The sequence below is a fragment of the Physeter macrocephalus genome, chromosome 19 (assembly GCF_002837175.3).
Source record: "Physeter macrocephalus isolate SW-GA chromosome 19, ASM283717v5, whole genome shotgun sequence".
Lineage (NCBI taxonomy): Eukaryota > Metazoa > Chordata > Mammalia > Artiodactyla > Physeteridae > Physeter > Physeter macrocephalus.
This window is the reverse complement of record NC_041232.1, coordinates 75,669,615-75,694,351: the sequence shown is the minus strand read 5'-3', so window position 1 is coordinate 75,694,351 and position 24,737 is coordinate 75,669,615. Positions and strand designations below refer to the sequence as shown.

At 44.1% G+C, this 24,737-nt stretch overlaps 1 protein-coding gene across 4 annotated transcripts in view; it reads left to right on the top strand.

The window, feature by feature from the left end:
* Positions 1-24,737, top strand: part of BCL2 (BCL2 apoptosis regulator) — a 185,967-nt gene that overhangs the window by 11,270 nt on the left and 149,960 nt on the right. Inside the window, exon 3 of one of the 4 annotated variants that reach the window (XM_055080324.1) lies at positions 20,703-20,749. The exons of the other annotated variants lie outside the window; for them this stretch is intronic. Within the exon in view, the coding sequence (XP_054936299.1) occupies positions 20,703-20,711 (9 nt within the window). The 3' untranslated portion in view covers positions 20,712-20,749. Of the gene's footprint in view, positions 1-20,702; positions 20,750-24,737 lie in introns of those variants that run through there. 4 annotated transcript variants of the gene reach the window in all.

The window sequence follows — 24,737 nt, the reverse complement described above, 5'->3', positions numbered from 1 at the left end:
GATGTTTCTTGTTTCTTGAGGTAGGATTGTATTGCTATAAACTTCCCTCTTAGAACTGCTTTTGCTGCATCCCATAGGTTTTGGGTCATCGTGTTTTCATTGTCATTTGTTTCTGGGTATTTTAAAATTTTCTCTGATTTCTTCAGTGATCTCGGTTATTTAGTAGTATATTGTTTAGCCTCCATGTGTTTGTAATTTTTACAGATTTTTTTCCTGTAGTTGATACCTAGTCCCATAGCGTTGTGGTCGGAAAAGATACTTGATACAATTTCAATTTTCCCAAATTTACCAAGGCTTGATTTGTGACCTAAGATATGATCTATCCTGGAGAATGTTCCATGAGCACTTGAGAAAAATGTGTAATCTGTTGTTTTTGGATGGAATGTCCTATAAATATCAATTTAGCCCATCTTGTTTAATGTATCATTTAAAGCTTGTATTTCCTTATTTATTCTCATTTTGGATGATCTGTCCATTGGTGAAAGTGGGGTGTTAAAGTCCCCTACTGTGATTGTGTTACTGTCGATTTCCCCTTTTATGGCTGTTAGTATTTGCCTTATGTAGAGGTGTTCCTATGTTGGGTGCATAAATATTTGCAATTGTTATATCTTCTTCTTGGATCGATCCCTTGATCATTATGTAGTGTCCTTCTTTGTCTCTTGTCATAGTCTTTATTTTAAAGTCTATTTTGTCTGATATGAGAATTGCTACTCCAGCTTTCTTTTGATTTCTTAATTGTTTTGGGTTTGTTATTGTAGGTCTCTTCCTTCTCTTGTGTTTCCTGCCTAGAGAAGTTCCTTTAGCATTTGTTGTAAAGCTGGTTTGGTGATGCTGAATTCTCTTAGCTTTTGCTTGTCTGTAAAGGTTTTAATTTCTCTGTCGAATCTGAATGAGATCCTTGCTGGGTAGAGTCATCTTGGTTGTAGGTTTTTCCCTTTCATCACTGTAAATATGTTCTGCCATTCCTTTCTGGCTTGCAGAGTTTCTGCTGAAAGATCAGCTGTTAACCTTATGGGGGTTCCCTTGTATTTTATTTGTTGTTTTTCCCTTGCTGCTTTTAATATTTTTTCTTTGTAGTTGATTTTTGATAGTTTGATTAATATGTGTTTTGGCATGTTTCTCCTTGGATTTATACTGTATTGGACTCTCTGCGCGTCCTGGACGTGATATACTATTTCCTTTCCCATGTTAGGGAAGTTTTCAACTATTATCTCTTCAAATATTTTCTCAGTCCCTTTCTTCTTCTCTTCTTCTTCTGGGACCCCTATAATTCTAATGTTGGTGCGTTTAATGTTGTCCCAGAGGTCTCTGAGACTGTCCTCAATTCTTTGCATTCTTTTTTCTTTATTCTGCTCTGCAGTAGTTATTTCCACTATTTATTTTCTCCATTCTATTTCCAAGAGTTTGGGTCATCTTTACTATCAGTACTCTGAACTCTTTTTCAGGTAGACTGCCTATTTCCTCTTCATTTGTTTGGTCTGGTGGGTTTTTACCTTGCTCCTTCATCTGCTGTGTGTTTCTCTGTCTTCTCATTTTGCTTAACTTACTGTGTTTGGGGTCCTCTTTTCACAGGCTGCGTGTTCGTAGTTCCCACTGTTTTTGGTGTCTGCCCTCAGTGGGTAAGGTTGGTTCAGTGGGTTGTGTAGGCTTCCTGGTGGAGGGGACTGGTGCCTGTGTTCTGGTGGATGAGGCTGGATCTTGTCTTTCTGGTGGGCAGGACCGCATCCAGTGGTGTGTTCTGGGGTGTCTGTGATCTGATTATGATTTTAGGCAGCCTCTCTGCTAATGGGTGGGGTTGTGTTCCTGTCTTGCTAGTTGTTTGGCATAAGGTGTCTATTACTGTAGCTTGCTGGTTATTGAGTGGAGCTGGGTCTCAGCATTGAGATGGAGATCTCTGGGAGAGCTTTCGCCATTTGATATTATGTGGATCTGGGAGGTCTCTTGTGGACCAGTGTCCTGAACTTGGCTCTCCCACCTCAGAGGCACAGGCCTGACACCCTGCTGGAGCACCAAGACCCTGTCAGCCACACGGCCAGGTACGTGGGGAGTTTCTTGCCTTTGGGAAGTCTGAGGTCTTCTGCCAGCGTTTAGTACGTGTTCTGTAAGAGTTGTTCCACATGTAGATGTATTTCTGATGTATTTGTGGGGAGGAAGGGGATCACCATGTCTTACTCCTCTGCCATCTTGAAAGTCTCTCCTAGCTATTTTCTTTACGAATTCCTTCTGGGATATGTGTCTATCTACCTCTCTCTCTCTCTCTCTCTCTTTTTTTTTTCTCTCTCTTTTTAAAGCTGAAAACTTTTAGAGGTGCTTTGGAGCTATTTTCTAACAAAATTTTAAGTATAATGTTGCAGAGCCACTTACTAAATATTTAAGTGACAGTATAAGAAAAAAACGATGTGATAAGAATCTGCCTGCCAGTGCAGGGGCCCAGGTTCAAGCCCTGGTTCGGGAAGATACCACATGCCACGGAGCAACTAAGCCCGTGTGCCACAACTACCGAGCCTGTGCTCTAGAGCCCACGAGCCACAACTACTGAGCCCACGTGCCACAAGTACTGAAGCCTGTGCGCCTAGAGCCTGTGCTGCACAACAAGAGAAGCCACTGCAATGAGAAGCCCGCGCACCGCAACGAAGAGTAGCCCCCGCTTACCTCAACTAGAGAAAGCCTGCACGCAGCAACGAAGACCCAATACAGCCATAAACAAACAAACAAACAAACAAACAAATAATCCCTTCAAAAAAAAAAGGAGAAAACAATAAGAAGAAGTCTTAATCAAGGAAAACGAGCAGTTGTTTGCAAATCTTAACCCCAAGGAGTTCCTAGCAACCAGGGCAGTGATGGGAACGGAAAGTATTATAAAGATGTTGTTATTTTGTAGAGCATATGCACACTACCTTTTTCCATTGAGAAAACGTTTATTGGGGGCCTACTATGTGCAAAGCTCTATGCCAGATGTTTCACTTGAGTGAAAAATGTGGACAATAGCCTTTGCCGCTAAGGACTTGCCTACCAATAGTGAGACCAAGACAAGTACTGTGTAAAGTGCTGTAACCCTTTACACACTTTAGTGGACAGAGCGATCCAGGCCAGCGAGAAGGGCATCTGGAAGAGCTTTATGCAGGAGATAATCGTTGGGAGATGTGGGGAGAGGGCATTCCAGGTAGCTGGGCTGGAGGATGCAGAGCAGGCAGGAATGCATGAGGCGTTGCTGGGGGATTGTAAAGAGTCTGAGAGATCTCTGGTGAGATAAGACTGGCCCTAAGTTGAGAGGTTGGTGTTTAACTTGGTAGATGTTAAAAGGATATTGAAAGGGTTCTGAGACAAGGCGGGATGTGGGGGCTTGTGGAAGATTGACAATGACTGAGGCTGGACAGTGGGAGGCCAGGCAGGAAGTTGGAACCATGGCAGTGGGGGAATGGGGACAGGTGTGGGGGGCTGGTGGAGAAGTGGACCCAAAGGACTGAGAACAGATTGAACGTGAGAAATGAGGGAGGGAAAGAAGCAGAGGACACAAGTTCAAAACCCAGCTGGCTCAAAAAATGATATTGTCCCTCAGAGAGAAAGGACAGATAAGAACAATGACTGTTGTGTGGGATACATGTGATGAACTTAATTTGGACATTTTCAACTTGAGCTCCCAATAGGATATCCAAGTGGAAATGCCCAGCAGCAGTTGGTCTTAAGGATCTAGAAGAGAGAAGCTGGGGCAGGAATACCCTATGCCTTTTCCCCAGACCATGTAGATTTCCCATTTCCCTCTTTATGTCCAGAAGGGGTCCTAGCTGCCCCTGCTGATTCTACCTTCTTTTATTACTGCTGTTTCTACACCGCCTTTCCCCCAAAGTCCTCTGAGGACTTCTGTGGATTGAATGAAGGTGATTAATTTGGAGTTTTACTGTTCAGAGCTTGGTTCCCCACAACCAGTTTGCCTACTTAAAAGATAATTCACCTTGAGTCAGATTAGTGTCGTTTCAACCTCCTAATAGTGTCCTCCCTTTGTAGGGGTCTTAAACAGTCAAGGTTTTCTCCTTCACTGGCACTTCCTTACTTAACAAAATAGTCCTGGGACTTCCCTGGTGGTCCAGTGGTAAAGACTCCGAGGTTCCACTGTAGGGGGCGTGGGTTCGATCCCTGGTCGGGGAACTAAGATCCCACATGCCGAGTGCCGCAGCCAAAAAATAAATAAATTAGAAACAATAGTCCTCCTATTACATTTAACCTGCACCCAGCATAGTAGATAATAGGTGCACAGAATGATTGTTGACTGAATAAATGGATTATGTTCACTTTGGACATCAAACTCACCCTAACCAACTAATGTCCCACCCCACTTATTAAATAGAGTACGTGTGTCCCACTCTATAACATCCCATTATAGGGACATATGTGTTCCAAATGTCCCATCCCACTGATCCATTAATATTTAGTAGCAATGAACAAAGAAAAATACCTAGAGTGTTTTGATTTCATCCTTCACCGTTGAACTGAAAAAGTTTGTCATTCATACCTGAAAAGGAATCTACTAGGTGTTGCTTTATAATAAACATTCAACTTTCATGAAAGTCCTTAATGCTAATATTAGAGACTAGCGCATTGATTGTCACATTGTGTCTGTTTATACAAAAAAATACGTGCACACAGTCTGCATATATGTGTGCAGTTGCTCTCAATTCTCGTGTTTCTCGTTTCAGGCCCAGTTCAGACAGTCAAAGTCTTGACATCTAAAATTATTCATTATTTTTTTATCTTATCATTAAAAAAAGCGGGGCTTGTTCATGGTTCTCACAGTGGGGACAAAGTGGTTTTTCCTCTCTTATTATTGTTGTAGCTAAAGTATAAAAGAACTATAGCATAAAAGTCACAAGGATAAATGGTCCCCTAGTTATTCTCCCCTAAAAACAAGCAGCCAGTACAAGGTGGGAGTCGGTACAGCTCAGTGTTCCCAGAAGAAAGAGAACCTAGGATTTCACTTCTCCAGACACTGACCAACAAGAAGACCACCAAGGGTGGCACGGAGCAAACCACTGTCCTGGCAGCTCTGGGCTAAGTTCTCTGTTCTGGTTGAAGCAAGCATCACAGCCTTTTTGTGGTTTTTAAGAACTGGTGGAATTTGCATTTTAAGAATCCTCGTTCCTTGGCAAACTCAAAAGCATCGTTGCTCATCACTTGTCATCTGTTGGAGAAAGACTGTATGATTTGTTTACTTGTAACGAAGCTTGACCATACTTCTCCAGGGGCTTTTTCGAAAGAGGGATGTGTCAGCTTACAGATCTGTCCCCATGAATGAAACCACAAGCAAATTCTCTTTTCTCCCCCATCTTCCATTCTCCCTGTCGTTTCTTCCGTGGCCATCTGTGCATGGTGTTACCACTGCCAGACCCTCTTCAAGTGGCTTATCTATGAGTGAATTCAGAAACTTCAAATTATAAAGGACACCCAGATAATTGGCCCGTTCTCCAAAGTATCTGTCCCCTCTGCTGCTGCCAGATTCCTTCTTAATGAATCCATCCAGTGACAGTGGGATTCTTAAGCTCCTCCGGATCCGTGAGAAAATGAGCTTCCCCGCTTTGTAACAGCTTGCGGCTCAGGGGAAAAAAAATGACAGCCATTGCACAAGTTTCCTTTGAATGTAGTTTTCTCTCCCATAAATGATACTTTGAGAATACACTTAAGGGGTTATTAGTTTTCTGTTTCATGCTTGGCCTGTGTGTGAGAATAACACAAGCTGTCACTGCAAATCAGTAGCTAAACACGCTTTGTCCGGTTAATGTGAGCATTTAATATTTGGCTCAATTAAAAATTAACTGATGAAAGTACATGTCAAATGGAATTTGAAAATACCTTTTGTAGGGAATATTGAAAGGGCATGGCCAATGAGTAAATTAGTGGTTTTCAAATGTGGAAACTTTGGAGAAATTTAATACGAGTTGAGACACTTGACTCTTCCTTCAAAGCTCTCTACCTGTTTGGCTCGGAATGAAGTTGAAAAAGATGTCCTCGTTCATATTAGGAAGGGCCCACTTACATCTCTGTGTTTTCCGGAAGATCATGGCTCTGTTTGTGTGTGTGTTGGATCACACAGTTAAAGCAGACGGAACAGGAGATGGGTTATTCCTTTATCGCGTACATTTTTTCCCCATTGGCTGCGTGCTGTAGGGCAGCCTGGGGAGGTGAGAGCTGCAGAGAGCTGGCTTGCAGTCTTGGGCGGTGGGGGGGGGGGGGGTGGAGTTCATGAAACAGCAACAGCAGAAGAGCGGGGTTGCGGAGGAGGGAAGCTGTGGGGTGAAGAAATGCAACCCCAGTCGGGGAATTTATTAGAGTCAGGGAAGTTTTCCCAGGAAAGGGAGCTGAAGCCTGGAGGATGAGCTGGAAGTAACCTCGGGATGCGGGGAGGAGGAGCAGAGATGGCCGGCAGGCAGAACCCGGAGAACAAAGGCCAGAGGCAAGAGAGCACGTGGGGAGTTGCAGGGACGGAGGGGCCCAGGCTGGCTGGCAGGAGGAGTGCCAGTGAGGGTATCAGAAAGGTGAGGCTGGAGCTGTACCGCCATGGCGGGCTTTATTCTACAAAGGTCGCTCTGGCGCCATGTGCTTAAGGAGACTGGCGATGTTAGCGACAGGTGGGAGGTTAGCTCAGTAAACGAGCAGACACGTGTTCCTGACGAAGAGGAACGGTAGTGAGGAGGGCAGGGCATTGCTAGCTTTGAGCAATGATTAGGACTGGAGTGGAGAGGTTTTTAGGAAGATGCAGTGATTGAATGCTTCAAAGCGTTGCTCATTTCTTCAGTTACAGTGGTCTTTCTTCTCTCGTCGCTTTGAAAAGAATACGGTCAACCTTCTGGTTATAGAAGAGTATTTTTTTTTTAATGGAAATGCATTTCTTTTATTTATTTATTTATTTATTTATTTATTTATTTATTTATTTATTTATTTATTTATTTATTTATTTATTTATTTATTTATTTATTTATTTATTTATTTATTTATTTATTTATTTATTTATTTATTTATTTATTTATTTATTTATTTATTTATTTATTTATTTATTTATTTATTTATTTATTTATTTATTTATTTATTTATTTATTTATTTATTTATTTATTTATTTATTTATTTATTTATTTATTTATTTATTTATTTATTTATTTAGATCTTCCCAGACCAGGGCTCGAACCCGTGTCCCCTGCATTGGCAGACAGATTCTCAACCACTGCGCCACCAGGGAAGCCCTAGAAGAGTATTTTTTAAATTTGCCATTCTCTTAAATTAACGCTGCCTGGTCGAAAACTTAATTTTGTTGGAATTCACATTGCAATAAATCTTCATTAACGATCAGTTAATAAAGGTGTATCTGAAGAAAGAATTCAGTTATGAAAGGCAGTTTCCATAGAATTATTTTCCAGGTGAAAACATTACAACAGTAGTCTCTGGCCTTGATGGAGGATTTTAAAGTCTCTGAAGGAATTCGGATCTGTTGGCCCATTTGATCTTCACAGAACTCTAGGTAAGGCCAGTATTATTGATATATTCCCACTTCTCTGCCTTCCTCTTCCCACATTCTTTTTGTTATTTGTTTATTCACACGTGAAGAGAAAACTTGGATTAACAAAGCTACGTGAGAGCCAGTAAGTCAAGAGAAGCGGGAATTCAGTGCCAGACTCCAGGATATTTCTTTACACCGTGGTGCTTCTCAGGGTGTGTTTTCATAAGGACACCGATTCCTCAATAGAAACCTAATCAAGTATATCTAATTTTGGAAAACAGTATCCTCTACTGCTCTTTATCTCAAACATTTAAAGGAAAATTAAAATGTGGTCTCGCGTTTCAGGTTATTTTCCTTCCTTTGATACAGCTTTTGAGATGTGTTTCATGTTAACGGCAGAGGGACATCTAACTGTTTGCCACGTGATGCCCGTGGATGGGCTCCTGCGCTGGGCGCACTTGACCTTGAAACGCCTTCTAAGGTGACGGTAGTGTGGTGGATGCGAGAATTTGCTAAAACTCGACGTGAGGGTTCCAGAGAACAGCCCCTTTCAGCAGGGGGCAAGTGGAATTATATATAAACGATTGTTTCTGATTATTGGCATCTAACTAGCAATCTATGTTTTTATTTACTTTTAAGATCGGGCTCCTGTCTTTAGGTAACCAACATAAATTTGGTGAGTGAAGTGGTTTTTGAACTGAAAAATGGTGGAGCTTTCATCAGTAGATTTCCTCAGTTCCTAAAGGGCACGTGGCTTATGCATTAGTTCAGCTTCATTCATTCAACAAATAATTGTAAGAGCGCTGGGGCTATAACAGAAAACAGAACAGCTGTGGACTGTCTCTCATACCTCATGTGAATCCAACATTGTGGGGAGGTCAGAACAGTAAACAGGCAAGTAATTAACCATGTAATATTGGGGCTACAACATAACAAAAACAGAGGAATTCAATACAAGAGTGCTGATGGGGCAATATCAACTTCTTATATTCCTTTTGAGGTTCTTCTAGTAGTATCGCAATTTACCCGGAGAAGGTTGAAGGGCTTTTTAAAAATGGATAGCTGAAAACATAGTGTTCTGCCTTAAAATTAATATATTAGTATGATACAGCCCGTACATCAGTTTCAAATGGGTTACCATGCTCAAGATAGGATTAAAGAAGACCTACTATTTGGGCTCAGATGCTTGGAGCACTTTCCCCATTATCCCTACTGATGCTGCCAGATCCCCACTCCTGTTTCCCACAACGTTGGTCATTGGCTCCGTCACTGACAGTCAGGAGGAAGGAAGGAAACTAACATTAATTGAACCCCAATATGTGCCGCACTCTGGGTTGAACACTTTTATGGATAGAAGATTATTTGACCCCAGTAACCTCCCCCGAGGGTAGGAAGTGGAATTACGGATGAGGAAACAGAGGTTCTGCAAAATCAAGTCACTCTGCCTAGTAAGAGGCAAAACCAGATGCTTTTTTAGTCCATCCAAGTGGTCATTGATGTCCTCTGAAACTTCGAGAAATTTTTGAAAATTTAAAACAGAAACCTATGAAAAATAACAATTTGATGCATGTGACTTTTTGGTTTCTTTTGTGTCTCTTTAGGAAGCCAATTAGCCGTCTTTACTTTAGTAACTAGGAGGTGAAATCTTTCACTACATGGACTTTTTAAAGCTCTTTTAGAGTTAAAAAGAAAAGAGAGGGACACACACACAGAAACAAAATGTTTCTGTCTCTCTCCTCTTTGGCTCCAATGGTCTGTATAAATAGCCTTTGAAAAATAAGTAGTAATCACTGCTTCATACCAAGACCAGACACCTGATTCAGAAACTCTCCCGGGGTCAGTGTGTGTGTGTGTGTGTGTTGGAATAACAAACCCACAGTGCTTTCCTGGTTCAGGAGAAATGAGCTCACTGTCCAATTGTAACCTGCCTAATGCCTCAATCCAAAGTGGGAAAAGTCTGCGGTTTTATCCCTGGTGTGATCCTCGGCCCTTCACTGTTCTTATTTTAGGCATGACCTTTGTGTTTTTTTTCCAAGAGTCCAGAGGAGGAATGACATGTTACTCCAGTTTATAAGATGACGATGTATCTGTTTTCATATTTAGCTGTAAATTTTATTCTACTCATAAACAAACCCACCTTCAGCAACCACGGTTGCATCAAGGGACCGTTCTTTCCATCCCCCTTGGTTTAATTTGGGTACATTTGGCCTAGAACAGCACAGTGTTTCCATCATAACATTTGAGCAGGATCTGCAGGGCTCAGGGAGTGTCCTCATGGGCCGGGAAACGATTGTCTTAAAAGAAACTTAAACACCAAATTCTGACAAGATAGGAAACTCTTACCAGGCTCCTTATTAAGCAATCTCTTTTTTCCCCTGCAGTCTCATTAATTTTTATATTTCTTGGTGTTATTAAACGCATATAGATGGAATCTTTACTTTTAGGCTCATGTGTAGAATGAAGGAACTCAAATTCAGGAGGGAAAAAAAACTGTTGTAAGAGGTTTGTTTAATAAAGCATATATGAATTTAAAAATTAAACATTTCTCCCAGGCACAACGTGTATAACTTTGAGAGTAGAACTTCATGGTGTTTCATAAGAAGGCAAAAAAGGAAGGGGAATTATTATTCAGGCAGAGGGCCAACGGTAACCTTTCATTAAGCGAGACAGAGTTCAACACCAAACTCCCCAAACCCTGGGGTCTGTGTTCACCGCACTGAAACCCCACCAGCTATACTCTCTCTCTTTTATGGACCAGCCTGCTTTAAAAATATTGGTCCAATATAACCTAAAATGTTTCATTTATGAGCTATAACCCAACAGTAGAATATTTCAAAGGATGCCTTATGTATCTTTTACAAATCCTTAAGATAATTATCCTTAAGATAATTTGCTCTTCTCACAGCTAAGTACGTGACCCTGGGGTTTTCTGGCTTGATCTCAGGACAAGAGAAAGGTTTGGAATCTGTGCCCAGGACGGGCTGCTGGGTATCCGGTGTGAAGAGAAAGCCCTCCTTTCCTCTGTCCCAGTTCCCCCTGGGATTATTCATGGTGTCCACATGGAAATAAAGAGTACCCCTTTGTCACCAGCATTGTCATTTGTGAATAAAAGGCCTTTATGACCGCTAAGTCCATTAACGCCTTCAGAGATCTCTGTTTAAGCAATTTTGGTGATCCTCAATCCAGCTAGAAACGAGGAAGTAATTTCAACCCCTGCTATGCAGAAGGATGTCACAAAGTTCACGTGCTAAATTAAAGGTCACATCCATTACTCATAAGAGCGTGGCCATCATTCTTAACAGGTTTGCTTTAAATATGTGTGTGTGTGTGTGTGTGTGTGTGTGTGTGTATCTAGTGGTAAAACATATATAACTAAAATTTACCACTTTAACCATTTCCGAGTGCACAGTTCAGTGACATTAAGCACATCACACCACCATCCATGCCCAGAACTTTTTCATCACCCTGAACTGAGACTCTGTACCCACTAAACAATAACTGCCCACGCTCTCCTCCTCCCAGGCCCTGGCAACCACCTTTTTATTTTCTGTCTCTGTGACTTTGACTACTCTAGCTATCTCAAAGAAGTGCAATCATAGTTGTCCTTTTGTGTCTGGTTTATTTCACTTAATGTAACGTTTTCACGGTTTATCCCTGTTATAGCGTGTGTGGGAATTTCATTTCTTTTTAAGGCTGAATAACTTTCCACCCGATTCAAAAAATACACTTTCTCACAAGACTAGTTATCATTTTTCCACAGCCAATAGAAACTGCAAATAGAGTTAATTAGTACTGAGCTGGCAGAGGAGGCCAGCACATTATTAAAAAATTATTTTAAGAGTCTGATCGTAAGAAATAGGATAACAGCGCTATTAAGACTAGCCCAGGAACTGAAAAGCACAGCCATGTGAGGCCCCTCTGTGTGGGGCAGACAGTAATGAAGATCTCAGCCGCCCTCGGGGTTAGCAGTGGGGTGTAAGCAGGGGACAGTCTTACTTATTCCTAAGGACGCTGCTGACTCATCAAGACAGGCTTATTTTCCGTAGGAAGTGTTAAAGAGTTCAGGGAAAGTGGGTAATAAGTTTCAGAAGTGTCTCCATTCCAAATGGTTAAAATTTTTTTTAAAAGTTTAGGCTTCAGTCATCTGAAAAATCCACTTCAGTGAAATGATTCATTCCAGAGGATGAAAGAGAGGAAGCAAAGCAATAGTAGTGTGAAAAAAATTAAGTTAAAAATAGACCAAAAGACCTTAAATGATATTTACCTGTTACATTCCTTTTCTTCTCCTTCCTCGCTTTTTTGAGTGGAGAGTTAATAGGAACTTGACCCAAGTGGATATGGATATTGTGGCTTCCGGGGGGATTTTTGCTGTATTTGCTCTACCTAAATTTTCCTCACTGTGCATATGCGTTACACTGTTTGCATATTCAGAGTAGCTGCGTGACATGCAGAGCGGCTCGTGTGAGGAGCTGCCTTAACTCTGAGCATCTGACTCAGGACTTCAGTCTGAAACCGTCGTACAATAAAATGTGGTCCTTTGTTCATTTCACGTTCTCTGTGCCTGCCAGGTATCTGGACGTGATCTCTGGCCTTGTGGAGACAGACACACAAACGAATATGGTAATCCAGTGAGTTTTCTCCTGAGAAAGTTAAGGATGGCTTCACAGAGGAAGAGCCATTTGGCCTGGGTCTTGAAGGATAAGTAAGAGCTTGCTCCATGGACAATGGGAAAGGCTACCATGTGCAAATCAACAGAGTCAGGGAAGGGTGTGACAGGCTAGGCAATGGTACAGAGGTCAGCGTGACCGGAATATAGGTGTTATGGGGTGGAGTGAAGGACGTGAAGCTGAGGGACAGTTGAGGCTGACTCAGCAAGGCCCTGAGTGTCTCCCTAAGGAATTCAGATTTGATCTTTCATGCCGTGGAGAGCCGGTGAAGGTTTCTAGCAGGATGGTGGCGGCGGCGGTGGTGGTGGTGGTGGTGGGTGTGTGTGTGTGTGTGTGTGTGTGTGTGTGTGTGTGTGTGTGTGTGTGTGTGTGTGTTGGGGGCAGGGCAGCAGGGAGACGGATGGGAAGATGGGGCAGGTGTCCATCTTGTGATGGAGCTGGGCACCTGCCCCATCTTCCCACTGAGATGGGACCGCCGTGCCAGGCATTTCAGAGGTAGAGTCAGCGAGGTTCATAGGAGGTGGGGAGTATGGATGCAACTTGACCATCACTGAATACTCAAGGCTTAGCCCAGGACAAGCACAGAGTAGGTGCCCAGTAATGCCAGCTGACTGACTGCATGGACAGCTGCCCGTGTGGACCTACTACGCAGTACCAGCAGCATTAACGGGGCGCCCCAGCTATGCTCGTGATAAAGCAGATGTTCCTAGGATGCCTGCTCCGTGCCAGACACTTGCTAAATGTTCTGTCTACGTTAACGCATTTATTTCTTCTGACAGTCGGAGGAGGAGGCCGGTGCGGTTTTGTCCTTTGTCTCGCAGATGAGGCTTGGAGAGGCGACTAATTACAGTTGCTTTGGTGGTTGAGCTGGGATTTGAACCCAGCCGTCCGTGGAGTACTTGGTGCTCTTCCTCACGACTCTCTGTCACCTCCCTTCTTCTGCAGTTTCCAGAAAGCTGCTTCTATCACGGCCCCAGAAGTGATGATTCGGGGCAAACGTAACCCGCGGCAGGATGCGGAGAAGCCTGTTTAGGAAACCATTTATCTCCCGTAGACGTAGACATACCATCTGAGATGACCTTAGTAGAAGTAACAGTGCAATAATAGCGCCACAGTCTCTTCCCTGGCATAAGAAACCCCTTTTGTAATGAAAATGGAATTTCTCTGGGAAATCGTCCTAGAAAGAGATAGGCAGCTGAAATAAAATAACAGAAATGTTAAATAGTATCAAATTGTTTTCCGGGTGTTTTCCCCTCGACACTTGCCTGCCCAGTTATGTCATTTACTTTGTTCACTTGCCACCTGCAGCCTGGGCCCCTCGGTCCCAAAGGAAGAGAGACCGGTGTGTGCGTCCAGAGTCGCTCCTTTACCTCGAGGGTGCCCTCCACACACCCGCTGAAGCGAGAACGGGGCCATTAGGGTCAACGCTGCTTTCGGGGTGGCAGCCTGTGGTTTTCTGGAAGGAAGGGTGGTGAGTTTGGTTTCCCCGGTGGCCCACGAGCCAGAATCTGGGCTCCACGACGTTCAGGTGTGTGTGCCTGCCTGGATCAATACGACCCCAGCAGAGGCTGTGTTTTCGGGCCACAGGTCAGAGTCATAGAAAATAAACTCTTGTCATAACAAAGGAGGCAGCAGCCAGATGACATCTCAGAGTTCCTTCACTCGTGTACCCCAGAGGACACTGATTTTCGTGGCAGTGTGGGGAAGGAGTACATTTTTATGCTGATTCTAACTGGGGGTCTGTCTTGTTCTCCCACCCTCATAAATAGTGATAAAGCATGGGGGCCAGCGCAGCGTGGAGGAAGAGCACAGCCTGGAAAGCCAGCCAAGCTCTCTTGGCTCCAACTTTATGCAAATTTGCTTAACAGGATGCAAATGATTTCGCAGGAATATGGGACCCAGGGATAAGTGCTCATCTGTTCTCAGCCCTCTCCCTGGGCTTTTAGCAGCGGCCGCTTTAGAGGCAAGGACAAGTCTGCAGTGAGGCTAGTTAAAGACAGTTTGGGAAGCAAGGGCTCACGGCATCGGTAGAGAGCTCGCCTGGCATTTCGTCCTGAGCAGTAGCGTTTCCTCTGGCAGGCTGAGAACCAAGCCTTCCATGCTGTGAGAACAGGAAAAGGTCAACACAGGCTAATGCCTTTTATTTATTTATCTTTTGGCCACACCATTCGGTATGCGGGATCTTAATTCCCCGACCAGGGATCGAACCCGGGTCCCTGGCAATGGAAGCGCGGAGTCCTAACCCCTGGACTGCTAGGAGTTTCCCAGACTAGTGCCTTTTAAAGCCCTTTATCCTTCCTCTCATCCCAAAGATGTTCCCTCCCGTCATTTACGCATCCCACACATTGACTCACTACAAGACAGTGTGCTAGGCACTGATCAAAGGCTCATGTGCGCCATCAAAGTGTGGAACCCAAGTGCCGTGTCTAAAGTCTGCCCCCGTACCGTCCAGTTTGGTAGCACTAGCCACAGGTGGCTATGGGGCACGTGAAATGTGCCAGTCCGAATTGAGATGTGATTGGAGTACAAAATACACAGCAGGTTGCAAAGACTTAGTAGGAAAAGATGAATGCAAACTATTCATTAGTCGTTTTTCTGTTAATTGCGTGTTGAAATGATAATATTTTGGATATATTGGTTGGAATAAAATATATTCAGTGTGGCTACTAGTAAATTGAAAATGACATACGGAGCTCACATTATATTTTTATTGGACGCACTGGTCTAGACTGCTAACTTTATTACACAGTGTGGTCCCTTCTGATTCCCATATTTGGATGTTATCATAGAAGAGGGTAGAAAGACTTTTTCTTTTCTCACAGATGGCGTGCAGCATAGACAGTTTCGTGGCACGTTGTGTAACTTCACCAAGTGCGTTCGCACCCAGGTTCTAGTTGATCCTCTTGTCGGTCCACTGAGGTAGGGAGGCAAGGCCTGGCCACGCTTATTTTATAGGTGAGTAGTTTTCAAGTATAATTTCAATCAAGTATAATTTCAGACTTTTGACTTATAGTCCAATGCCGGTAAGAAATAAAATTACCCATGGAAATATTTACTTGTGTTTCTATACCAAAGATAATAGAATGGGGTCCAATTTAGAAGTAAATATGTGCGTGTCTGTGTACGTAGATGGACACAGGAACATCCTGCAGCCTAATATGATGCTTTAATCAGAGGTTGTAGCTGATACTCAATGGAAAGATTTGACTCATGTTGAATTTTTGCATCCATCAGGTCAAGGTCAGGGGAGGGTTAGGGCCTGTTGTCATGACAAGGAGGTCTTTTCTTCTGATGGAAGTCAGCTCCTGTCATGTCAAATTCCTGTCAGCACGAAGCAGGGTTGGTGGATCTCACCAGTCAGGAAGGTCTGAGATTGAGTTCGGTCATTCACAGGATGGAAGGACAGTCATCCATGGGGTGGAAGGACAAAGCAGGACCCTGGACTAAAGAGGCAAGGGATGAGATCCAGGCAGTCACGTCTGAGGTATTTTACTCTCAACACCTCGAACAGCAAACGTGGGGTTTTTCCTTACACCAACAAGTACTTCTCCAAATCTCTGGACATCAGCGAGGTGTCCTGCACTTTAGTTCAAGTTGGACACTGACCACCTGGAGTTAGCATCAGATCCCACACGTTAAGGGCTCAGTCCCACAAGACTGCCCGACTTTAGACACCAGTTGAAAGTCTGGGCCACCCAAGGGTTCCTATAACTCCTTCCTCATGCTCGATAATTTGTTAGGATGGCTCACAGGACTCAAGAATATACTTTACTTACTGTGACTGGTTGGTTATAAAAGATACAATTCAGGAACAGCCAAGTGGAAGAGCTGCATAGGGCAAGGTATGGAGGGAGGTCTGTGGACCTTCCATGCCCTCTCTGGCTGTGCCACCTGCCAGCACCTCAGTACCCTCACCAATCTGGAAATTCTCGGCACCCCGTAGTTTAGGGGTTTTAATGGAGGTTTCATTATGTAGACATGATTGATCAAATCATTGGCCATTGGTGATTAACTCCATCTCCAGCTCCTCCCCTTTCCCTGGGAGGTCGGGGGTTCCGACCCCCTAATCATGCCTTGGCCTTTCTGGTGACCAGCCTCCGTCCTGAAGTGATCTAGGGGCCCCAGCCATCTCATTAGCAGACAAAAGACACTCATCACTGGAGATTCCAAGGGTCTTAGAAGCTCTTGTGTCAGGAACTGGGAACTAAGGCCAAATATTATAACAGAAGCGCCTCTCACCCCATCACTCAGGAAATGACAAGGATTTTAGGAGCTCTGTGCCAGGAACTGGAGACAAGACCAAATACCTATTTCTTACTATGTCACAATGTCACACACCCAATATGGACAAAGGATGGAGAGGTACACTTCTAGGGAAGAAAAGAGAAGCTGTCAAGGTCAAGAGCAGGAGGTGGGTATGGCCAGTGAGATTAGTGCAGTATTGAGGGCACTTAGGGCCAAGGGTCTTGCGTTGTATCCTCCTGGTCTTCCCAGGAACCTGCTCTTTGTGTGAGTCACACACTACTCTGAGTTTCAGTTTCTTCATCTGCAAACCAGGGAGTTGGGTTAGAGGGTCGGTCACTAAACTTTGGTGATTCTATGAGTTTTGGAGGCCAGAGAATCAGCAGGTATAGTATTAACAAGCTATCCATCATAGCATAGGGGTTTGGTTTCTACCGCTGTTCTTCCTTTTGTCTAATATACTTGGGGCCACTGAGATCCATGGCAAATACAGTCCTTGGTCTGGACCATTCATTTGGTCCCGAATGAGACGGGTTGAGTCTAGGGTTACCTTACATCCGTGGCCAGTACACGTTTTGTAGTGGAATAGCTAAAAACATGTATACTTATTTGTCTTTCTTGGCTCTCTGTGTTCTCCTCCTCCTGATACTTTCTGTGATTTATAATTATTTCTCGTCTCGTATCTTGAGAGTCTAGTATTACACAGGTAGCCGTTTTCCCACATGGATCATAGGCTTTAGTTAATCACTGCTGTTTTCTGTCTGCAACAATTTTCTCTACCCTCGACTTCCTGTGAATTAAAAAGCTTCTGGGCCACAGATGAACACCGTAAGAATTTAACTACCTTTTCTTCTCAGAGACGATATTTCAGTTGCTTAGTAGGTGCGGGAGACAAAAGCCCTTGGGTCTCGAGATAGCTTTGTATTTTTTGAGCACGGCTCCAGGGCCACATGCCCCCCCCGGAGGGCCCCAGCCGTCTCTCCTACCTCATCTACTCTGCTCAGCACTGAGAAGCCTGGCAGGGTTTCTGTTGGAATGAAAAGATTGGCTGAGCCGCCCTAGACAACAGTCCCGCAAAACACTGTGGCAGAAGGTTTGGTCTACATACCAAGGCAGCCAGCGTATTAATTGCATTCTCTGTGATCACAAAAAAGGCGCTGAATTATTCTCTTCATGCTTTAAGAATGACAGGCTTTTGCTCTGCCAGCTCTAAGCATCACGGTATCACATGGAAAGGAGATGCTAGATTTGACTTTAAAAAGTGTAGACCTGACGCTCTCTGGTCGGCAGGCAGCTTGTTCTTAAAAAGGACGTAAAGTTGAACTGTTCCGTAACTGGTACCTGTAGAAGGTCAGGAGCCCGGTGAGGAAGGGTTTCCGTGAATTGATGTGAGCTACGAAAGCGTTTCCCATTTTGAAATCTTAAAATTCTGGAGTGGGACTTTTCGGGTTGCCTTGCTACCGTTGAATCCCATGTTCCTTTGTGCTTGTGTGTGAACAGAAGAAAAGTGGTCCAGGTGATTTCCGTGTGTACTTATCTTCCCCCAGGCCCTGTACAAACACACTCGTGCGTGTTCCGAATCTCCAGGGTCCTCCGGACGCCTTCCTCTTAGCTGCTGCAGCTCCTTTGAGCCCCGTGGCCCCTCTGCTGGGCGCATCCCCTGTTCACAGCCCACGCTCACGCCTCCGCCACCCCACGCCTGCGCGTTTTCTTCCTGGTCACTCTCTGAACCTGCCGAGGCTTTTTCGCTAAGAGCCGTTTGTGATGATTGAACTCTGTTGGGAGGAGAGTAGCGACAGCAGGTGTCAGCCCGTGTAGTGGGGATTTTCCTACGCTGAAAATTGTTATTCTGTGCATCACCCCGCCCTCCCTTCTCAACCCCCCAAAAAAGAGAAGTAGAGCGCTGATGTTCGGGGTTTGAGTATGTTTTGGTTTAAAATGCTCAGTGGATCAGAGAACATTTCATTCTGGGCAGTGCAGCCCAGGGAAGTATTTTGATTTCCTCTGATTAAACTCTGCCTTCTCTTCCTTCCCATCTCTGCGGCTCGTGTACTGTCTTGCAGGGCGGAGGGGTGGGGGGAGGGGGACGGCCTCTGAGAGCCTGGCTTGGCCCTGATGGGAGGAGGGGTGGGTCTGACCAGGGGCTGGCGGCAGCTCGTGAGTATGTCACGTGTCCACGGGAGTCTCGGAGTTCAGCATGACTCTTCTTTTCGGAACTTCCCCATCAGAGCATACCCCCAACCAAAGGGAGGCTCCAGCAGCCACCAGGTCGTGGTATGAGAGCCACTGTGGACATTGCTTGTTACCTGCAACAGGCGGGAGGTGCCCAGGGCCTGAGAGTCTTCTGTCTGGGGGGCCCACTTGCCTACTGCATGCGGTAGAGCTTGCTCTTCTCTCCTAGTGCGTGGTGTGAGAGGGCGCTTCACTCAATAGAACCTTCTGCAACAGAGACCTTTTCTGACAGTCCTTCCCCCCACCTACACACACCTCTTTCACTCACAGAATCACCCAGAACTTTTAAGCCAACCCTCAGTGGTGTGTCTTGTGGCTGAAGAACCATTCATTCAAGACGCTGGTGAAAATGGTTCTGTCTTTGCTTTCTTTCAAAGACCATTCTGTTTGCTGCCCATGTACCAAGCACCTGCTGGGTGCCACACGTCTGTGTGTGAGCCCCGCTCTTTATTATCAGACTGCAAATCCCAACCTAGAATTGTATATGTAAGTGCAATATAGGAAGTCTGGATTATTTATTACATATATTGCACAATCTAGAATTTTCTAAAACTTTTTTTTTGCTTGTTCACCTTAACCTGTTAGATTGCCATTCTTTCATATCTAGGAAGACCATAAAATTTCTTTTGTTTTCCTTTTTTTTTTTTTTTTTTTTTTTGCGGTACGCGGGCCTCTCACTGTCGTGGCCTCTCCCGTTGCGGAGCACAGGCTCCGGACGCGCAGGCCCAGCGGCCATGGCTCACGGGCCCAGCCGCTCCGCGGCACGTGGGATCTTCCCGGACCGGGGCACGAACCCGCGTCCCCTGCATCAGCAGGCGGACTCTCAACCGCTGCGCCACCAGAGAAGCCCGGGAGACCATAAAATTTATTGTCCAAGCTGAGATACTTCTGAGAGTGAAAAGAGGTATTAGGAATTATTACTCTGGGATATCAGGGTAAGCTGGGATGGTCCCAGGCAAACTGGCACCTATAGTAATAACACTGGGCATATCCATCTTTTTAAGGATTGGACATGATTTTTTTTTTTCCTGTTTTGTGCTGAGTCCTTCCAGCATTTTTCTGACAACCAAATGAACTGTTTTATAGGTTTCTGCGTCCTTATAAATCACCTTCCAAACTTATTCACTGGAACTACCGTAGCTGATCTGTTCAGTCTTTTACTAGGTCTTATCCGGACACTGCATTTCCACCCTCCCGATGCGGCCACCTCGCGTTTTCCCACTGCATTGCTTCCCTGTGAGCTCAGCACTGCTTTAAAGTGGCTTCTAGCCTTCTTGGACTGTAATTGAACTTCCTTCCCATGGGATTCTTCTCTTATACAAATCCACTTCTTTGTTTAGGAGTCTAAGAATAGGAGGAAGAGACATAAGCTAGACTCTGTGTCTAACTGTTTCAGTAAGGTTGTCTTCCACCTTTCCTACATGAGAAAGGAATGCATCTGAAAAATCCTTTCAGCAGTTCTTTTCTGTTTTACTGAGGGGAAAAAAAGAATACTCATGAGTACCCCAGGACCTTGTTAGTGTGACAAAAAGGGTTCCAAACATACTAAGTAGTTCCGAGACTGTTTGCGTGTCTTTGTGCTGTTGAACCTGCCCCTACTTGCACTTTCACAGGTTGGGATAGATATTCTTTGATTTAAATTGCAAACTCCAAGGGGCTCTGTTTGTTTCACTTTCTGTGGATGATGGCAAGTGCAGGGCCGTGAATCCATATCAGTGTTGGTTTCCAGTGCTAATGATGATCTGTTGAAGCGCGTCAGGCCCTATGTGACAGTAGCTGCCCAACTAGGTAATGTTCCCGTCAACACCGTTTTGTGAGTCTTTGATAAGAATGAGTGATGACTTTTTGAAAAATGTAGAAATTTTCTTTTGTGACCACAAACTTCCATCTGCCCAGTCAAAATAATACTACATTTAGGGAGCAATTTAGAGATTCTTTCAACAAATAAAGAAGAATGGAAACCAAACAAACATGCCCCAAGAATTTGATACTGGAAGAAAATCAGCTTCATCTTCCTAAGTAACTCTTGTGAAAACCTTATCCATGTTTTGCTTTTTTTCCACTTTTCAATCTGCAGCCCAAGTAGGCCACGGGAAAAGGATGGCGTACCTTCGAAGAGCCAGAATGGCCATCATCAAAAAATCTAGAAACAATAAATGCTGGAGAGGGTGTGGAGAAAAGGGAACCCTCTTGCATTGCTGGTGGGAATGTAAATTGATAGAGCCCCTATGGAGAACAGTATGGAGGTTCCTTAAAAAACTACAAATAGAACTACCATACGACCCAGCAATCCCACTACTGGGCATATACCCCGAGAAAACCATAATTCAAAAAGAGTCATGTACCAAAATGTTCATTGCAGCTCTATTTACAATAGCCAGGACATGGAAGCAACCTAAGTGTCCATCAACAGATGAATGGATAAAGAAGATGTGGCACATATATACAATGGAATATTACTCAGCCATAAAAAGAAATGAAACTGAGTTATTTGTAATGAGGTGGATAGACCTGGAGTCTGTCATACAGAGTGAAGTAAGTCAGAAGGAGAAAAACAAATACCGTATGCTAACACATATATATGGAATCTAAGAAAAAAAAATGTCATGAAGAGATTAGTGGTAGGACAGGAATAAAACACAGACCTACTAGAGCATGGACTTGAGGACATGGGGAGGGGGAAGGGTAAGCTGTGACGAAGTGAGAGAGTGGCAGGGACATATATGCACTACCAAATGTAAATTAGATAGCTAGTGGGAAGCTGCCGCATAGCACAGGGAGATCACCTCTGTGCTTTGTGACCACGAGAGGGGTGGGATAGGAAGGGTGGGAGGGAGGGAGACGCAAGAGGGAAGAGATATGGGAACATATGTATATGTATAGCTGATTCACTTTGTTATAAAGCAGAAACTAACACACCATTGTAAAGCAATTATACTCCAATAAAGATGTTAAAAAACAAAACAAAACAAAACAAAAAAGAGCCAGTTGGGTTGGCTACGTTCTTTGTATTCGTGGAAAACAGCTGCGGGTGCCGATGGTAGAAGTCAGGCTTTTGTTCCGCGCAAAGGTGGGAAGGTTTGCTCTTGAGACACTTCACTGTTCTGTGGAGGAGGAGTTGGCAGATGTTGAGCTGCTTTATCAACATCTTCGAGGTGTTTGATATGTGTTGCTAATTACCTGGGAAAGAGAGATGGGCGGGTGACAGTAGGAGGAGGAAAGAAACATCCATCCTACACAGTACTCTCACATCTTCTCTTGTTTTTGTGTCTGTGCTGTGGCAGATTAAATGAATTGGGTTATTTGTTTCCATTGCCTTCTACCAAGTAGAAGTACTGGTATAAGCCCTATGTTACATTTTTTTCCCTGCCGACTGAGCGTGAATGAAGTCTGTGAAAGGAGAGCTGTCCAGAGCAATGGGTTATATTTTCCTCCTTCCCTCGTGCTCTCAAGCGAAATGCCAGCCGTGGAGTTTAGCCTGAGCTTTGTCGTAAAGAATCGCAGCTCTCGCCCTTCTTATGAATGAGGTGTTGAGGTGTTTTCTTTATTTCAAGTTAAAAACGAGTTTTAGGAATTCTCTTTTGCTTTGAAAACCGTGTTCTGGAAGAAAATGTTGAGTAAATGGTTTGGAAGGTCCGTTCATACTGCTTGCCATGACACAGCTCTGTCTGTCAGTCTCTCTCTCTCTCTTTTTTTGACTCTTGCGAGTGACCTCCATCCCCGCAGCTTGAATATCACTCATATGCAGCTGCTTCTCAGATGCGTATCTCCGCAAACTCCGGTTCTGCTTATATACTATTTCCTGATGAACCTTTCCACCTGGACTGCCTGTTGGCAGCTCACATTTTACCGGTAATCACAATATTTGATTCAGGACTGAGCTCATCATTATCCCTCCAGCAGCTTTCTTGGGCCCCGTGGTTTCTCTTCAGTTGACCCCTGTTCTCCTGGCCTCCCAGGCGCAAAACAGAGGCTGCATCTCCCTGCTTTTCCTGCTCCCTCACTACGCAGTTCCTCGGTTCCTCACTCATCTTGCACCCCTAATTCGTGCCCAGGCAATTCTGTTAACCCGCTTCAGTTTCTCCTTGCTCCAGTTTATCTTATGCTTTGTAACAGATTTGATCAAAATCTTCCCTGATTAAAAAAAAAAAAAAAAAGGCTCCTCCTCTCCTCCAAGATAAAGGATTCTGCTGCTTAAGAACTTTTGATCGTGAAATTTCAGCATTCAGCAGCCCCTGCTACTCCTGAGCAAGATTTCCTACTCCTTAAACCCATCCTGTCTTCTCTGCTCTGGGCATTATATTTTCCTGCTATTTTTACATCCCAGAAGGCTCTGCTTCCACCCAAGTTTTCCGGAAGTCTCTATCCCTTCAGGCTCAGACCTCCTGGAGGAAGGTAACCCCACTGACTTCTGCATCTCTACCTCCTTCCAGACTTTGTTGTGACTCCCTTCAAAGCTTTGTGAGATGTTCTCTGATATGGCTTTGATATACAAACATTCGCTATCTTTTCTTTCTTCCTTGCTGAGGTTATAAATCTGTTGATGTCTTCTGCGTTTCTGTATCCACAACGTTGCCTAAAAATAGTCTTGTACCTGTAATGATATTTGCTGAACGAATGAATGAACAAATGAAGTATAGTAGCTTGAGGTTATAAACCTGTTGATGTCTTCTGCGTTTCAAAAATAGTCTCGTACCTGTAATGATATTTGCTGAACGAATGAATGAACAAATGAAGTATAGTAGCTTTGCCATCTCTTATTTAAGGCCTGTTTACTTCTCTCTATGCTTCATTCATTCTTTCAACAATCATATATTGAGAACCTGAGCAAAACAAAAGATCCCTGCCCAGAAGTTGCTTACATTCTAGCTTCTTCCTAAAACAAGCCATCCTTGAATTCACCCTCCTCATCTCTTGAAGAACAGGAAGCAGTCATTTTAAATGAGTGATTAACTTTATAGTTTGTTGTTCTCTGATTAAACTTGGTTTCCAAGAACATTATGCCTTCTTGGTCGTTTGCACCTTTGAGGATCTGGTTCTTAAAATTGGTTCCATATCCCAGTGGCTGTAAGGATGTTGAAAACTCTACTTCTTTTCCCCACCTGCCTGTGAGATCGAGTCATTTTGCAAATTGCTCTGAAACGGTGACAGAGGTCTCCTAGATTTCAGTCTTATCTGCAGCACTGAAACTCTTGCTAGGCTGCTGCCGGTTTACTAGTAGCAAGTCGGTGCTCATCTTCCTTTGGTTATTTGCTACATCTTATAAAACAAAAGCAAAAATAAAACAGCAGTGAACTATATCCTGGCATCAATACGATGGAAAGCAACTGGTTTTCAAAGTTTGATCTGTATGTTACAGATGAGGAAGAAAAGACTGTTGTGTGGGTCCATGAAAATATGGTAGCGTTAATGGCAAATGCATTAATGGAGAGTGTGCCTAAAATCTGGACTGGATCAGGACAACTCTGTATTTGTGATTTTGAATGACTGTGGGTCACACACTCACAAACTCAGACTACTCTAAAGTACATTTTCATGTAGGACTTTATAGTCATGAGTTCTTTTTTTATTGTAATTGCAGTGAAACTGTATTTGTGGAGAGAGATTGCTTTCAATGCCAAAACCCAACAGTTTGGTTTTCAAACTCCTGAAAACTAAAAAAAGAAATCTTGGTGACATCAATGTTCCAAATTCAAAATATCCGCAAGTGGCCTCATCAGCTTCCTCCTTGAACCCGCTGCTCCGTCTCTGCTCTGTCTGGTTAATGATATCCCTGTCCACCCAGACAAAGCCCAAACCCTTAAGTCATTTTCAGCTCAGTTTTCCTGGAGGTAGATCTTTCTCTTAAGATCCTTTCCAGCTCTAAATCCCTGTGCATCTGTAGCTCTGTGATTCCTTCTTTATGCGTATACTCCACGCTTTTGAACCCCACCTCTGAAATCTCTCTCACCTAAGTCCGCTCGCCCCCTCTTTTTTTTTTTTTTTTTTTTTTGCGGTACGCGGGCCTCTCACTGTTGTGGCCTCTCCCGCTGCGGAGCACAGGCTCCGGACGCGCAGGCTCAGCGGCCATGGCTCATGGGCCCAGCCGCTCCGCGGCATGTGGGATCCTCCC